Source organism: Cherax quadricarinatus, chromosome 18, assembly GCF_038502225.1.
Source record: "Cherax quadricarinatus isolate ZL_2023a chromosome 18, ASM3850222v1, whole genome shotgun sequence".
In the NCBI taxonomy this organism is placed as follows: Eukaryota; Metazoa; Arthropoda; class Malacostraca; order Decapoda; family Parastacidae; genus Cherax; species Cherax quadricarinatus.
The window spans coordinates 520,452-540,033 of NC_091309.1; the positions used below are offsets into that span (position 1 = coordinate 520,452).

General features: G+C 46.9%; 1 protein-coding gene across 1 annotated transcript in view; it reads right to left on the reverse strand.

Annotated features, from left to right (window-relative positions):
* The window catches only part of LOC138852898 (lachesin-like), a 376,358-nt gene that overhangs the window by 49,202 nt on the left and 307,574 nt on the right, over positions 1-19,582 (reverse strand). The window contains exon 2 of the mRNA XM_070086486.1: positions 6,440-6,546. Within this exon, the coding sequence (XP_069942587.1) occupies positions 6,440-6,523 (84 nt within the window). The 5' untranslated portion in view covers positions 6,524-6,546. The remainder of the gene's footprint in view (positions 1-6,439; positions 6,547-19,582) is intronic.

Genomic DNA, 19,582 nt, shown 5'->3' on the forward strand with positions numbered 1-19,582 from the left:
GTGTATGTCCCTGCACTCGGCCCCACCATTCTAAGCAAATGATACAGTGTTACTCTCAGGCCGGCACCATTGGCCGCCATCACTGCTCCAAAAGTGGCGGGCAACATGTTCATTTGCATTGCTCGTTAACCTTTTCAGTTGTTAAATTAAGTTTGAGTGGCCGGGAGCACCTCCCAGTTGGCACTGGTGTCGTCTACCTCCACACACTCCGATTTCCCCCTCACAGTAATGATGACTTAACTACACAGGCTATGAGGGGCTTGTTCAGCCGAAGCCTTGGACACTGCCGAGGATCCGAATAAGGGCAACATGTACACAAACACAGCGTGCAATTGAGTTTACACTGCTGGCGCTGCATGCATGGTGTGGCCTGGCTAATGACGAACATATAAAAGTTCACGCATGAACCAACTAATTTTATTTAAAGATAATGCCAGCAGAATTATATTCACTATTTAACATCTGATTTGAGCGTTCATACCGGTCCAATACCAGTTATGGACAGGAACCGAATATATTACACACACACACTACACACACACACACACACACACACACACACACACACACACACACACACATAAATATATATACAGAATATTTATACTCTCGTTATTTAGATGTTGCCCTGGGGCGGATGAGGAGGACAGGACCAGCAGGTCGACTGACTGGATCAAACTAGCACCACCATGCTGCAAATACTGCTGCAAAGTATTTTTGTGTGTGTGTGTTGCAGCAGCAACGACTCTGACAAAACAATATTGCAGCAGCAAGTAACGTCAGAGTACAGGGCATATGTAACGTCAGAGTAGGGCATATGTAACGTCAGTACAGGCATATGTTGGTGTTGCTTGTTGTGTGTGATGATCCAGTGGTGGGGTTGTCTGGGTCCCTTCTCTGATGACACAGAGACAGACACAGAGACAGTGGTGGGGTTGTCAGGGTCCTTCTCTGATGACACAGAGACAGACACAGAGACAGTGGTGGGGTTGTCAGGTCCCTTCTCTGATGACAGAGACGACACAGAGACAGACACAGAGACAGTGGTGGGGTTGTCAGGGTCCCTTCTCTGATGACACAGAGACAGACACAGAGACAGTGGTGGGGTTGTCAGGGTCCCTTCTCTGATGACACAGAGACAGACACAGAGACAGTGGTGGGGGTTGTCAGGGTCCCTTCTCTGATGACACAGAGACAGACACAGAGACAGTGGTGGGGGTTGTCAGGGTCCCTTCTCTGATGACACAGAGACAGACACAGAGACAGTGGTGGGGGTTGTCAGGGTCCCTTCTCTGATGACACAGAGACAGACACAGAGACAGTGGTGGGGGTTGTCAGGGTCCCTTCTCTGATGACACAGAGACAGACACAGAGACAGTGGTGGGGGTTGTCAGGGTCCCTTCTCTGATGACACAGAGACAGACACAGAGACAGACACAGAGACAGTGGTGGGGGTTGTCAGGGTCCCTTCTCTGATGACACAGAGACAGACACAGAGACAGTGGTGGGGGTTGTCAGGGTCCCTTCTCTGATGACACAGAGACAGACAGACAGAGAGAGATACAGACAGATAGAGACAGAGACAGTGGTGGGGGTTGTCAGGGTCCCTTCTCTGATGACACAGAGACAGACACAGAGACAGACACAGAGACAGTGGTGGGGGTTGTCAGGGTCCCTTCTCTGATGACACAGAGACAGACACAGAAAGAGAGAGATACAGACAGAGACAGATAGAGACAGACACAGACAGAGACAGAGACAGTGGTGGGGGTTGTCAGGGTCCCTTCTCTGATGACACAGAGAGAGAGAGAGAGAGAGAGAGAGAGAGAGAGAGAGAGAGAGAGAGAGAGAGAGAGAGAGAGAGAGAGAGAGAGAGAGAGAGAGAGAGAGAGAGAGTAAGAATCACAGCCAGACGATGCCGGAGGAAATTTGGTTATCTGATCACGTTGATGTTTGGCTGTTATGATAAAAATATATTTGTTGACATATGTATTCCACACCTTCCTTATATATATATATATATATATATATATATATATATATATATATATATATATATATAGTATATATATATATATATGTGTGTGTGTGTGTCTCCTTAAGGGAGATATTTCCACACCTGCTATGCTCCATACCTGTTGTTCCACACTGCTATGCTCCACACCTGTCATGTTCCACACCTGATATGTTCCACACCTGATATGCTCCACACCTGCTGTGCTCCACACCTGCCATACTCCACATCAACTATGCTCCACACCTGCTATGCTCCACACCTGCTATGCTCTACACCAGCTATGTTCCACACCTACTATGCTCCACACCAGCTATGCTCCACACCAGCTATGCTCCACATCTGCTATGCTTCACACCTGTTATGCTCCATACCTGCTATGCTCCACACCAGCTATGCTCCACACCAGCTATGCTCCAAATCTGCTATGCCCCACACCAGCTATGCTCCACACCTGCTATGCTCCACACCTGCTATGCTCCACACCAGCTATGCTCTACACTTGCTATGCTTCACACCAGCTATGCTCCACACCAACTATGCTCCACACCTGCTATGCTCCACACAAGCTATGCTCCACACCTGCTATGCTCCACACCTGCTATGCTTCACACCAGCTATGCTCCAGACCTGCTATGCTCCACACCTGCTATGCTTCACACCAGCTATGCTCCACACGTGCTATGCTCCACACCAGCTATGCTCCACACCAGCTATGCTTCACACCTGTCATGCTCCACACCAGCTATGTTCCACACCTGCTATGCTCCACACCAGCAATGCTCCACACCTGCTATGCTCCACACCAGCTATGCTCCACACTAGCTATGCTCCACACCTGCTATGCGCCACACCAGCTATGCTCCACACTTGCTATGCTCCACACCAACTATGCTCCACACCAGCTATGCTCCACACTAGCTATGCTCCACACCTGCTATGCTCCACACCAGCTATGCTCCAGACCTGCTATGCTCCAGACCTGCTATGCTCCACACCTGCTATGCTCCACACCTGCTATGCTCCACACCTGCTATGCTCCACACCAGCTATGCTCCACACCAGCTATGCTCCACACCTGCTATGCTTCACACCAGCTATGCTCCACACCTGCTATGCTCCACACCAGCTATGCTCCACACCTGTCATGCTCCACACCAGCTATGTTCCACACCTGCTATGCTCCACACCAGCTATGCTCCACACCTGCTATGCTCCACACCTGGTATGCTTCACACTAGCTATGCTCCACACCAGCTATGCTCCACACCTGCTATGCTCCACACCAGCTATGCTCCACACCAGCTATGCTCCACACCTGCTATGCTCCACACCAGCTATGCTCCACACCAGCTATGCTCCACACCTGCTATGCTCCACACCTGCTATGCTCCACACCTGCTATGCTCCACACCTGCTATGCTTCACACCAGCTATGCTCCACACCTGTCATGCTCCACACCAGCTATGCTCCACACCTGCTATGCTCCACACCAGCTATGCTCCACACCTGCTATGCTCCACACCTGCTATGCTCCACACCTGCTATGCTCCACACCAGCTATGCTCCACACCTGCTATGCTCCACACCAGCTATGCTCCACACCAGCTATGCTCCACACCAGCTATGCTCCACACCAGCTATGCTCCACACCAGCTATGCCCCACACCAGCTATGCTCCACACCTGTCATGCTCCACACCTGCTATGCTCCACACCTGCTATGCTCCACACCAGCTATGCCCCACACCAGCTATGCTCCACACCTGTCATGCTCCACACCAGCTATGCTCCACACCTGCTATGCTCCACACCAGCTATGCTCCACACCTGCTATGCTCCACACCTGCTATGCTCCACACCTGCTATGCTCCACACCTGCTATGCTCCACACCTGCTATGCTCCACACCTGCTATGCTCCAGCATCAACATCAAAAGAACAATTACGTGGTCAGAAAATTAAACATAATAGAGCTTGAGAAAGGTCATTCAGAGTCTGAAAAATGGTCTTATAGAGCTGAAAATAGTCTTTACAGCTAGAAAATGGTCTTGTAGAGCCTGTAAATGGTCTTATAACTAGAAAATGGTCTTGTAGAGCTAGAAAACGGTCCTTAAAGCTAGAAAAATTTCCTAAGAGCTAGAATACGATCTTGTAGACCCCGTAAATGGTCTTGTAGAGCCTGTAAATGGTCTTATATCTAGAATATGGTCGCGCAGAGCTTGTAAATGGTCTTATAACTAGCAAATGGTCTTGTAGAGCCTGTAAATGATCTTATAGAGTCTGCAAATGGTCTTTTAGAGCCTGTATATGGTCTTGTAGAGTCTGCAAATGGTCTGTTAGAGTTAGAAAATGGTCCTTAGAGCTAGAAAATGGTCTTGTAGAGCCTGTAATTGGTCATTCATCTTGCATAATACCCAGGTATAAATGGCGCCGCCTAGAGTCAGTTATCAAGGTCAGTACACGGGATTAAGGTCCAGGACCTTGCTGAAAATTAGGACATCATTAATATCTTGCAGTAAAGAGGTGGCCTTTATAGGTAGGTCAGGGGAACATGTAGGTGAACTGGTCTCTGCCAGGAGTCACCTAGATTTGCCCGGGATTCTAGGCGTCTCAGAGTAACTTGGTAACTTAAGATTAGTTAACAGTGCCTGGTTAGGTGACCTAAGAAGAGCTGTGAGGGGAGGGTGTAGGTGAGGAGTAACCTATCTAGTGACATCCAGGGTGCCTAGAGAAGGATGGTCACCTATCTAGTGACATCCAGGGTGCCTGGGGAAAGATGTTCACCTATCTAGTGACATCCAGGGTGCCTAGAGAAGGATGGTCACCTATCTAGTGGCATCCAGGGTGCCTGGGGAAGGATGTTCACCTATCTAGTGACATCCAGGGTGCCTAGAGAAGGATGATCACCTATCTAGTGACATCCAGGGTGCCTGCGGAAGGATGTTCACCTATCTAGTAACATCCAGGGTGCCTCGAGAAGGATGTTCACCTATCTATTGACATCCAGGGTGCCTGGGGAAGGATGTTCACCTATCTAGTGACATCCAGGGTGCCTAGAGAAGGATGTTCACCTATCTATTGACATCCAGGGTGCCTGGGGAAGGATGTTCACCTATCTAGTAACATCCAGGGTGCCTAGAGAAGGATGGTCACCTATATAGTACATCCAGGGTGCCTGAGGAAGGATGTTCACCTATCTAGTAACATCCAAGGTGCCTGAGGAAGGATGTTCACCTATATAGTAACATCCAGGGTGCCTAGAGAAGGATGTTCACCTATCTGTTGACATCCAGGGTGTCTGGGGAAGGATGTTCACCTATCTAGTAACATCCAGGGTGCCTAGAGAAGGATGGTCACCTATCTAGTACATCCAGGGTGCCTGAGGAAGGATGTTCACCTATCTAGTAACATCCAGGGTGTCTAGAGAAGGATGGTCACCTATCTAGTAACATCCAAGATGCCTGAGGAAGGATGTTCACCTATCTATTGACATCCAGGGTGTCTGGGGAAGGATGTTCACCTATCTAGTAACATCCAGGGTGCCTAGAGAAGGATGGTCACCTATCTAGTAACATCCAAGGTGCCTCGAGAAGGATGTTCACCTATCTATTGACATCCAGGGTGCCTGAGGAAGGATGTTCACCTATCTAGTAACATCCAGGGTGCCTAGAGAAGGATGGTCACCTATCTAGTACATCTAGGGTGCCTGAGGAAGGATGTTCACCTATCTAGTAACATCCAAGGTGCCTGAGGAAGGATGTTCACCTATCTAGTAACATCCAGGGTGCCTAGAGAAGGATATTCACCTATCTGTTGACATCCAGGGTGTCTGGGGAAGGATGTTCACCTATCTAGTAACATCCAGGGTGCCTAGAGAAGGATGGTCACCTATCTAGTACATCCAGGGTGCCTGAGGAAGGATGTTCACCTATCTAGTAACATCCAAGGTGCCTGAGGAAGGATGTTCACCTATCTAGTAACATCTAGGGTGTCTAGAGAAGGATGGTCACCTATCTAGAAACATCCAAGGTGCCTGAGGAAGGATGTTCACCTATCTGTTGACATCCAGGGTGTCTGGGGAAGGATGTTCACCTATCTAGTAACATCCAGGGTGCCTAGAGAAGGATGGTCACCTATCTAGTACATCCAGGGTGCCTGAGGAAGGATGTTCAACTATCTAGTAACATCCAAGGTGCCTGAGAAAGGATGTTCGCCTATCTAGTAACATCCAGGGTGTCTAGAGAATGATGGTCACCTATCTACTAACATCCAAGGTGTCTGAGGAAGGATGTTCACCTATCTAGTAACATCCAAGGTGCCTGAGGAAGGATGTTCACCTATCTAGTAACATCCAAGGTGCCTGAGGAAGGATGTTCACCTATCTCGTAACATCCAAGGTGACTGAGGAAGGATGTTCACCTACCCGATAACCTCCAAGGTGGTCCACCACACAGGTGAAGGTGGCTTCACGTCCCTCTGTCACTGTCACGTTCTGTAGCGGCTCCATGAACTGTGGCTCGAAGCTCTGAACTGTGGAGAGTGAGTGGGGTGAGTGGGGTGGTGAGAAGGGTGAGTGAGGTGGTGAGAGGGGCGAGTGGGGTGGTGAGAGGGGTGAGTGGGGTGGTGAGAGGGGTGAGTGGGGTGGTGAGAGGGGTGAGTGGGGTGGTGAGAGGGGTGAGTGGGGTGGTGAGAGGGGTGAGTGAAGTAGTGAGAGGGGTGAGTGGGGTGGTGAGAGGGGTGAGTGGGGTGGTGAGAGGGGTGAGTGGGGTGGTGAGAGGGGTGAGTGGGGTGGTGAGAGGGGTGAGTGGGGTGGTGAGAGGGGTGAGTGGGGTGGTGAGAGGGGTGAGTGGGGTGGTGAGAGGGGTGAGTGTGGTGGTGAGGGGGTGAGTGGGGTGGTGTGTGGGGTGAGTGGGGGGGTGAGAATGGTGAGTGGGGTGGTGAGAGGGTGTGAGTGGGGGTGGTGAGAGGGGTGAGTGGGGTGGTGAGAGGGGTGAGTGGGGTGGTGAGAGGGGTGAGTGGAGTGGTGAGGGGATGGTGAGTGTGGTGGTGAGGGGGTGATTGGGGTGGTGAGAGGGGTGAGTGGGGGGTGAGAATGGTGAGTGGGGTGGTGAGAGGGGTGAGTGGGGGGGTGAGAATGGTGAGTGGGGTGGTGAGAGGGGTGAGTGAGAGTGGTGAGAGGGGTGAGTGGGGTGGTGAGAGGGATGAGTGGGGTGGTGAGAGGGGTGAGTGGGGTGGTGAGAGGGGTGAGTGGGGTGGTGAGAGGGGTGAGTGGGGTGGTGAGAGGGGTGAGTGGGGTGGTGAGAGGGGTGAGTGTGGTGGTGAGGGGGTGATTGGGGTGGTGAGAGGGGTGAGTGGGGGGGTGAGAATGGTGAGTGGGGTGGTGAGAGGGGTGAGTGGGGTGGTGAGAGGGGTGAGTGGGGTGGTGAGAGGGGTGAGTGGGGTGGTGCGAGGGGTGAGTGGGGTGGTGAGAGGGGTGAGTGGGGTGGTGAGGGGTGTGTGTGGTGGTGAGGGGGTGAGTGGGGTGGTGAGAGGGGTGAGTGGGGGGTGAGAATGGTGAGTGGGGTGGTGAGAGGGGTGAGTGAGGTGAGTCAGTACAGGTGAGTTAGGTTACACAGTTGAGTTTGCTAGTATATTGTACTTTCACATATATGGTGAGGAGGGCAACCAGGCCTTGCAACTAGGCCTAGTAACTAGGCCTGGCAACTAGGCCTTGCAACTAGGCCTGGTAACTAGGCCTTGAAACAAGGCCTGGCAACTAGGCCTGGCAACTAGGCCTTGCAACTAGGCCTGGTAACTAGGCCTGGCAACTAGGCCTTGCAACTAGACCTGGTAACTAGGCCTTGCAACTAGGCCTGGCAACTAGGCCTGGCAACTAGGCCTGGCAACTAGGCCTGGCAACTAGGCCTGGCAACTAGGCCTGGTAACTAGGCCTTGCAACTAGGCCTGGCAACTAGGCCTGGCAACTAGGCCTTGCAACTAGGCCTGGCAACTAGGCCTGGCAACTAGGCCTGGCAACTAGGCCTGGCAACTAGGCCTGGCAACTAGGCCTGGCAACTAGGCCTGGCAACTAGGCCTGGCAACTAGGCCTGGCAACTAGGCCTGGCAACTAGGCCTGGTAACTAGGCCTTGCAACTAGGCCTGGCAACTAGGCCTGGCAACTAGGCCTTGCAACTAGGCCTGGCAACTAGGCCTGGCAACTAGGCCTGGTAACTAGGCCTGGCAACTAGGCCTGGCAACTAGGCCTGGCAACTAGGCCTTGCAACTAGGCCTGGTAACTAGGCCTGGCAACTAGGCCTGGCAACTAGGCCTGGTAACTAGGCCTGGCAACTAGGCCTGGCAACTAGGCCTGGCAACTAGGCCTTGCAACTAGGCCTGGCAACTAGGCCTGGCAACTAGGCCTTGCAACTAGGCCTTGCAACTAGGCCTGGCAACTAGGCCTTGCAACTAGGCCTGGCAACTAGGCCTGGCAACTAGGCCTTGCAACTAGGCCTGGTAACTAAGCCTGGTAACTAGGCTTGGTAACTAGGCTCGGTAACTAGGCCTTGCAACTAGACCTGGTAACTAGGCCTTTCAACTAGGCCTGGCAACTAGGCCTGGCATCTAGGCCTGGCAACTAGGCCTGGTAACTAGGCTTGGTAACAAGGCCTGGTAACTAGGCCTGGTAACTAGGCCTGGTAACTAGGCCTGGCAACTAGGCCTGGTAATTAGGCCTGGTAACTAGGCCTGGCAACTAGGCCTGATAACTAGGCCTAGTAACTAGGCCTGGTAACTAGGCTTGGTAACTAGGCCTGGTAACTAGGCCTGGTAACTAGGCCTGGTAACTAGGCCTGGTAACTAGGCCTGGTAACTAGGCCTGGTAAATAGGCCTGGTAACTAGGCCTGGTAACTAGGCCTGGTAAATAGGCCTGGTAACTAGGCCTGGTAACTAGGCCTATAAAGTGTTAACATCAGGTCTATATTATCAACTGGAGGAAAATTTAAGGTTGTAAATAGTCAGGTTTGTTTCTCAAGGTACGAGGTGGCTCTAGCTCCTGTCCCTCTCAACATAGTCTCTAGCTCCTGTCCCTCTCAACATAGTCTCTAGCTCCTGTCCCTCTCAACATAGTCTCTAGCTCCTGTCCCTCTCAACATAGTCTCTAGCTCCTGTCCCTCTCAACATAGTGAGTCTGGCAGCTCATCTACAACTGTACACTGTGACACTATACAGTGTGACACTATACACTGTGACACTATACAGTGTGACACTATACACTGTGACACTATACAGTGTGACACTATACACTGTGACACTATACAGTGTGACACTATACAGTGTGACACTATACAGTGTGACACTATACAGTGTGACACTATACAGTGTGACACTATACAGTGTGACACTATACAGTGTGACACTATACACTGTGACACTATACACTGTGACACTATACACTGTGACACTATACAGTGTGACACTATACAGTGTGACACGATACAGTGTGACACTATACAGTGTGACACTATACAGTGTGACACTATACAGTGTGACACTATACACTGTGACACTATACAGTGTGACACTATACAGTGTGACACTATACAGTGTGACACTATACAGTGTGACACTATACAGTGTGACACTATACAGTGTGACACTATACACTGTGACACTATACAGTGTGACACTATACACTGTGACACTATACACTGTGACACTATACACTGTGACACTATACAGTGTGACACTATACAGTGTGACACTATACAGTGTGACACTATACAGTGTGACACTATACAGTGTGACACTATACAGTGTGACACTATACACTGTGACACTATACAGTGTGACACTATACAGTGTGACACTATACAGTGTGACACTATACAGTGTGACACTATACAGTGTGACACTATACAGTGTGACACTATACAGTGTGACACTATACAGTGTGACACTATACACTGTGACACTATACAGTGTGACACTATACAGTGTGACACTATACAGTGTGACACTATACAGTGTGACACTATACAGTGTGACACTATACAGTGTGACACTATACACTGTGACACTATACAGTGTGACACTATACACTGTGACACTATACACTGTGACACTATACACTGTGACACTATACAGTGTGACACTATACAGTGTGACACTATACAGTGTGACACTATACAGTGTGACACTATACAGTGTGACACTATACAGTGTGACACTATACACTGTGACACTATACAGTGTGACACTATACAGTGTGACACTATACAGTGTGACACTATACAGTGTGACACTATACAGTGTGACACTATACACTGTGACACTATACAGTGTGACACTATACACTGTGACACTATACAGTGTGACACTATACAGTGTGACACTATACAGTGTGACACTATACAGTGTGACACTATACAGTGTGACACTATACAGTGTGACACTATACAGTGTGACACTATACAGTGTGACACTATACAGTGTGACACTATACAGTGTGACACTATACAGTGTGACACTATACAGTGTGACACTATACACTGTGACACTATACAGTGTGACACTATACACTGTGACACTATACACTGTGACACTATACACTGTGACACTATACAGTGTGACACTATACACTGTGACACTATACAGTGTGACACTATACAGTGTGACACTATACAGTGTGACACTATACAGTGTGACACTATACACTGTGACACTATACACTGTGACACTATACACTGTGACACTATACAGTGTGACACTATACACTGTGACACTATACACTGTGACACTATACACTGTGACACTATACACTGTGACACTATACACTGTGACACTATACACTGTGACACTATACACTGTGACACTATACAGTGTGACACTATACACTGTGACACTATACACTGTGACACTATACACTGTGACACTATACACTGTGACACTATACACTGTGACACTATACACTGTGACACTATACACTGTGACACTATACACTGTGACACTATACACAGTGTGACACTATACAGTGTGACACTACACTGTACTATACAGTGTGACACTATACAGTGTGACACTATACACTGTGACACTATACACTGTGACACTATACACTGTGACACTATACAGTGTGACACTATACACTGTGACACTATACAGTGTGACACTATACACTGTGACACTATACAGTGTGACACTATACACTGTGACACTATACACTGTGACACTATACACTGTGACACTATACACTGTGACACTATACAGTGTGACACTATACACTGTGACACTATACAGTGTGACACTATACACTGTGACACTATACACTGTGACACTATACACTGTGACACTATACACTGTGACACTATACACTGTGACACTATACACTGTGACACTATACACTGTGACACTATACACTGTGACACTATACACTGTGACACTATACACTGTACACTGTGACACTATACACTGTGACACTATACACTGTGACACTATACACTGTGACACTATACACTGTGACACTATACACTGTGACACTATACACTGTGACACTATACACTGTGACACTATACACTGTGACACTATACACTGTGACACTATACACTGTGACACTATACACTGTGACACTATACACTGTGACACTATACACTGTGACACTATACACTGTGACACTATACACTGTGACACTATACAGTGTGACACTATACACTGTGACACTATACACTGTGACACTATACACTGTGACAGTATACAGTGTGACACTATACACTGTGACACTATACACTGTGACACTATACACTGTGACACTATACACTGTGACACTATACACTGTGACACTATACACTGTGACAGTATACAGTGTGACACTATGCACTGTGACACTATACACTGTGACACTGTACACTGTGACACTATACACTGTGACACTATACAGTGTGACACTATACACTGTGACACTATACACTGTGACACTATACAGTGTGACACTATACACTGTGGCAGAATACACTGTGGCACTATTCACTGTGGCACTATACAGTGTGACACTATACACTGTGACACTATACACTGTGGCACTATTCACTGAGGCACTAAACACTGTGACACTATACAGTGTGACACTATACACTGTGACACTATACACTGTGACACTATACACTGTGACACTATACACTGTGACACTATGCGCTGTGACACTATACACTGTGACACTATACACTGTGACACTATACACTGTGGCACTATACAGTGTGACACTATACACTGTGGCACCATTCACTGTGACACTATACAGTGTGACACTATACACTGTGACACTATACACTGTGGCACTATACACTGTGGCACTATTCACTGTGGCACTAAACACTGTGACACTATACAGTGTGACACTATACACTGTGACACTATACACTGTGGCACTATACACTGTGGCACTATCCACTGTGGCACTATACAGTGTGACACTATACACTGTGACACTATACACTGTGGCACTATTCACTGTGGCACTAAAGACTGTGACACTATACACTGTGGCACTATACAGTGTGACACTATACAGTGTGACACTATATACTGTGGCAGTATACACTGTGACACTATACACTGTGGCACTATACAGTGTGACATTATACACTGTGACACTATACACTATGGCACTATACACTGTGACACTATACACTGTGACACTATACAGTGTGACACTATACAGTGTGACACTATACAGTGTGACACTATACACTGTGACACTATACAGTGTGACACTATACACTGTGTCAGTATACACTGTGACACTATACACTGTGGCACTATAAAGTGTGACACTATACACTGTGACACTATACACTGTGACAATATACAATGTGGCACTATACACTGTGACACTATACTGTGTGACACTATTCACTGTGGCAGTATACACTGTGACACTATACACTGTGACACTATACAGTGTGACACTATACACTGTGACACTATAGACTGTGGCACTATACAGTGTGACACTATACACTGTGACACTATACACTGTGACACTATACAGTGTGACACTACACCGTGGCATTATACACTGTGACACTATACACTGTGACAATATACACTGTGACAATATACACTGTGACACTATACACTGTGACACTATACACTGTGGCAGTATACACTGTGACACTATACACTGTAGCACTATACAGTGTGACACTATACACTGTGACACTATACACTGTGTTAGTATACAGTGTGAAACTATACAGTGTGACACTATACACTGTGACACTATAAACTGTGACACTATACACTGTGACACTATATACTGTGGCACTATACAGTGTGACACTATACACTGTGATACTATACACTGTGGCACTATACACTGTGACACTATACACTGTGACACTATACACTGTGACACTATACATTGTGACACTATACTGTGTGACACTATACACTGTGGCAGTATACACTCTGACACTGTACACTGTGTCACTATACATTGTGGCACTATACACTGTGACACTATACACTGTGGCACTATACAGTGTGACACTATACACTGTAACACTATACAGTGTGACACTCTACAGTGTGACACTATACACTGTGGCACTATGCACTGTGACACTATACTGTGTGACACTATACACTGTGACACTATACACTGTGGCACTATAAAGTGTGACACTATACACTGTTGCACTATACACTGTTGCACTATAAAGTGTGACACTATACACTGTGGCACTATACACTGTTGCACTATAAAGTGTGACACTATACACTGTGGCACTATACACTGTGACACTATACACTGTGGCACTATACAGTGTGACACTATACACTGTGACACTCTACACTGTCACACTATGCACTGTGACACTATACTGTGTGACACTATACTCTTGGGCAGTACACACTGTGACACTATACACTGTGACACTATACACTGTGACACTATACACTGTGACACTATACACTGTGACACTATACACTGTGACACTATACACTGTGACACTATACACTGTGACACTATACACTGTGACACTATACACTGTGACACTATACACTGTGACACTATACACTGTGACACTATACACTGTGACACTATACACTGTGACACTATACACTGTGACACTATACACTGTGACACTATACACTGTGACACTATACACTGTGACACTATACACTGTGACACTATACAGTGTGACACTATACACTGTGACACTATACACTGTGACACTATACACTGTGACACTATACACTGTGACACTATACACTGTGACACTATACAGTGTGACACTATACAGTGTGACACTATACACTGTGACACTATACACTGTGACACTATACACTGTGGCACTATACACTGTGACACTATACACTGTGACACTCTACACTGTCACACTATGCACTGTGACACTATACTGTGTGACACTATACTCTTGGGCAGTACACACTGTGACACTATACACTGTGACACTATACACTGTGACACTATACACTGTGACACTATACACTGACATTATACACTGTGACACTATACACTGTGACACTATACACTGTGACACTATACACTGTGACTATACAGTGTGACACTATACACTGTGACACTATACACTGTGACACTATACACTGTGACACTATACACTGTGACACTATACACTGTGACACTATACACTGTGACACTATACACTGTGACACTATACACTGTGACACTATACACTGTGACACTATACACTGTGACACTATACACTGTGACACTATACACTGTGACACTATACATACACTGTGACACTATACACTGTGACACTATACACTGTGACACTATACACTGTGACACTATACACTGTGACACTATACACTGTGACACAATACACTGTGACACTATACACTGTGACACTATACACTGTGACACTATACACTGTGACACTATGCACTGTGACACTATACACTGTGACACTATACACTGTGACACTATACACTGTGACACTATACACTGTGACACTGTATACACTGTGACACCATACACTGTGACACCATACACTGTGACACCATACACTGTATACACTGTGACACCATACACTGTGACACTATACACTGTGACACTATACACTGTGACACTATACACTGTGACACCATACACTGTGACACCATACACTGTGACATACACTGTGACACTATACACTGTGACACTATACACTGTGACACTGTATACACTGTGACACCATACACTGTGACACCATACACTGTGACACAATACACTGTGACACCATACACTGTGGCACCATACACTGTGACACCATACACTGTGACACCATACACTGTGACACCATACACTGTGACACCATACACTGTGGCACCATACACTGTGGCACCATACACTGTGACACCATACACTGTGACACCATACACTGTGACACCATACACTGTGGCACCATACACTGTGACACTATACACTGTGACACTATACACACATGTGACACTATACACTGTGACACTATACACTGTGACACTATACACTGTGTCACCATACACTGTGACACCATACACTGTGACACCATACACTGTGACACGATACACTGTGACACTATACACTGTGACACTACACTGTGACACTATACACTGTGACACTATACATACACTGTGACACTATACACTGTGACACTATACACTGTGACACTATACACTGTGACACTATACACTGTGACACTATACACTGTGACACTATACACTGTGACACTATACACTGTGACACCTATACACTGTGACACCATACACTGTGACACTATACACTGTGACACTATACACTGTGGCACTATACACTGTGACACTATACACTGTGACACTATACACTGTGACACTATACACTGTGACACCATACACTGTGACACTATACACTGTGACACTATACACTGTGACACTATACACTGTGACACTATACACTGTGACACCATACACTGTGACACCATACACTGTGACACCATACACTGTGACACCATACACTGTGACACTACACTGTGACACCATACACTGTGACACCATACACTGTGACACTACACTGTGACACCATACACTGTGACACCATACACTGTGACACTATACACTGTGACACCATACACTGTGACACCATACACTGTGACACCATACACTGTGGCACCATACACTGTGACACCATACACTGTGACACCATACACTGTGACACCATACACTGTGACACCATACACTGTGACACTATACACTGTGACACTATACACTGTGACACCATACACTGTGACACAATACACTGTGACACCATACACTGTGACACTACACTGTGACACCATACACTGTGACACCATACACTGTGACACTATACACTGTGACACCATACACTGTGACACCATACACTGTGACACCATACACTGTGACACCATACACTATGACACAATACACTGTGACACCATACACTGTGACACAATACACTGTGACACCATACACTGTGACACCATACACTGTTGCACCATACACTGTGACACCATACACTGTGACACATACACTGTCACCATACACTGTGACACCATACACTGTGACACCATACACTGTGACACCATACACTGTGACACCATACACTGTGACACCATACACTGTGACACCATACACTGTGACACCATACACTGTGACACCATACACTGTGACACCATACACTGTGACACCATACACTGTGACACTATACACTGTGACACTATACACTGTGACACTATACACTGTGGCGCCATACACTGTGGCTCCATACACTGTGACACCATACACTGTGACACCATACACTGTGGCGCCATACACTGTGACACCATACACTGTGACACCATACACTGTGACACCATACACTGTGACACCATACACTGTGACACCATACACTGTGACACCATAGACTGTGACACCATACACTGTGACACCATAGACTGTGACACCATAGACTGTGACACCATAGACTGTGACACCATAGACTGTGACACCATACACTGTGACACCATACACTGTGACACCATAAACTGTGACACCATACAATGCGACACCATACACTGTGGCGCCATACACTGTGATACCATACTCTGTGACACCATACTCTGTGACACCATACTCTGTGACACCATACACTGTGATAGTACACGCTACGACACCAAACACTGTGACACCAAACACTGTGACACCAAACACTGTGACACCAAACACTGTGACACCAAACACTGTGACACCAAACACTGTGACACCAAACACTGTGACACCAAACACTGTGACACCATACTCTGTGACACCAAACACTGTGACACCATACACTGTGACACCATACTCTGTGACACCATACTCTGTGACACCAAACACTGTGACACCATACAATGTGACACTACACACTATGACACCATACACTGTGACACTACACACTGTTGCACTGTGACACTACACACTGTGACACCATACACTGTGACACTATACACTGTGACACCATACACTGTGACACTACACACTGTGACACCATACACTGTGACACTATACACTGTGGCACCATACACTGTGACACTATACACTATGGCACCATACATTGTGACACTATACACTGTGACACCATACACTGTGACACTATACACTGTGACACCATACACTGTGACACTATACACTGTGACACCATACAATGAGACACTACACACTATGACACCATACACTGTGACACTATACACTGTGACACCATACACTGTGACACTACACACTGTGGCACCATACACTGTGACACTATACACTGTGGCACCATACACTGTGACACTACACACTATGGCACCATACACTGTGACACTACACACTGTGACACCATACATTGTGACACTACACACTGTGACACCATACACTGTGACACTATACACTATGGCACCATACAATGAGACACTACACACTGTGACACTATACAATGTGACACTATACACTATGACACTATACATTGAGACACTATACACTGTGGCACCATACATTGAGACACTATACACTGTGACACTATACAATGTGACACTATACACTGTGACACTATACAATGAGACACTATACACTATTACACCTATACACTGTGACACTATACACTGTGACACTATACAATGTGACACTATACACTGTGACACTATACACTGTGACACTATACACTGTGACACTATACACTGTGACACTATACACTGTGACACTATACACTGTGACACTATACACTGTGACACTATACAGTGTGACACTATACAGTGTGACACTATACACTGTGACACTATACACTGTGACACTATACACTGTGACACTATACACTGTGACACTATACACTGTGACACTATTCACTGTGACACTATACAGTGTGACACTATACACTGTTACACTATACACTGTTACACTATACACTGTTACACTATACACTGTTACACTATACACTGTTACACTATACACTGTTACACTATACACTGTTACACTATACACTGTTACACTATACACTGTTACACTATACACTGTTACACTATACACTGTTACACTATACACTGTTACACTATACACTGTTACACTATACACTGTGACACTATACAGTGTGACACTATACAGTGTGACACTATACAGTGTGACACTATACACTGTGACACTATACAGTGTGACACTATACAGTGTGACACTATACACTGTGACACTATACACTGTGACACTATACACTGTGACACTATACAGTGTGACACTATACACTGTGACACTATACACTGTGACACTATACACTGTGACACTATACACTGTTACACTATACACTGTTACACTATACACTGTTACACTATACACTGTTACACTATACACTGTTACACTATACACTGTTACACTATACACTGTGACACTATACACTGTTACACTATACACTATAACACTATACACTGTGACACTATACACTGTGACACTATACACTGTGACACTATACACTGTGACACTATACACTGTTACACTATACACTGTGACACTATACACTGTTACACTATACACTGTGACACTATACACTGTGACACTATACACTGTTACACTATACACTGTTACACTATACACTGTTACACTATACACTGTTACACTATACAGTGATACACTTCAACACCCCAGCCCTAGCCCCCAAGCCTCAAAACCCCCCCATCTCCCAGCCCCCCAGCCCCAGGCATCCAAGCCCCAGTCTCAGCCCCCAAATTTTAGCCCCCAGCGTCGAGCCCCCAGCACCCCAGCCCCTCTCCCCCCGCCCCCCGCCCCCAGCTCCCAGCCCCCAGCCCCCAGCCTGCAGCTGCCAGCCCCCCGCCCCCAGCTCGCAGCCCCAGCCCCCAGCCTCCAGTCCCCATCCACCAGCCTGCAGCTCCCAGCCCCCAGCCCCCAGCCTGCAGCTGCCAGCCCCCAGCCCCCAGCCTGCAGCCCCCCGCCCCCAGCACCCAGCCCCAGCCCCCAGCCCCCAGCCCCCAGCCCCCCCAGCCCCCAGCCCCCAGCCCCCAGCCCCCCAGGAACGTCTCTTGTTCCTTCAAATTACGATGTAAATTGAAAATTCCGAATTTGCATGAAAAAAAATCATTAACAGTTTTGTGT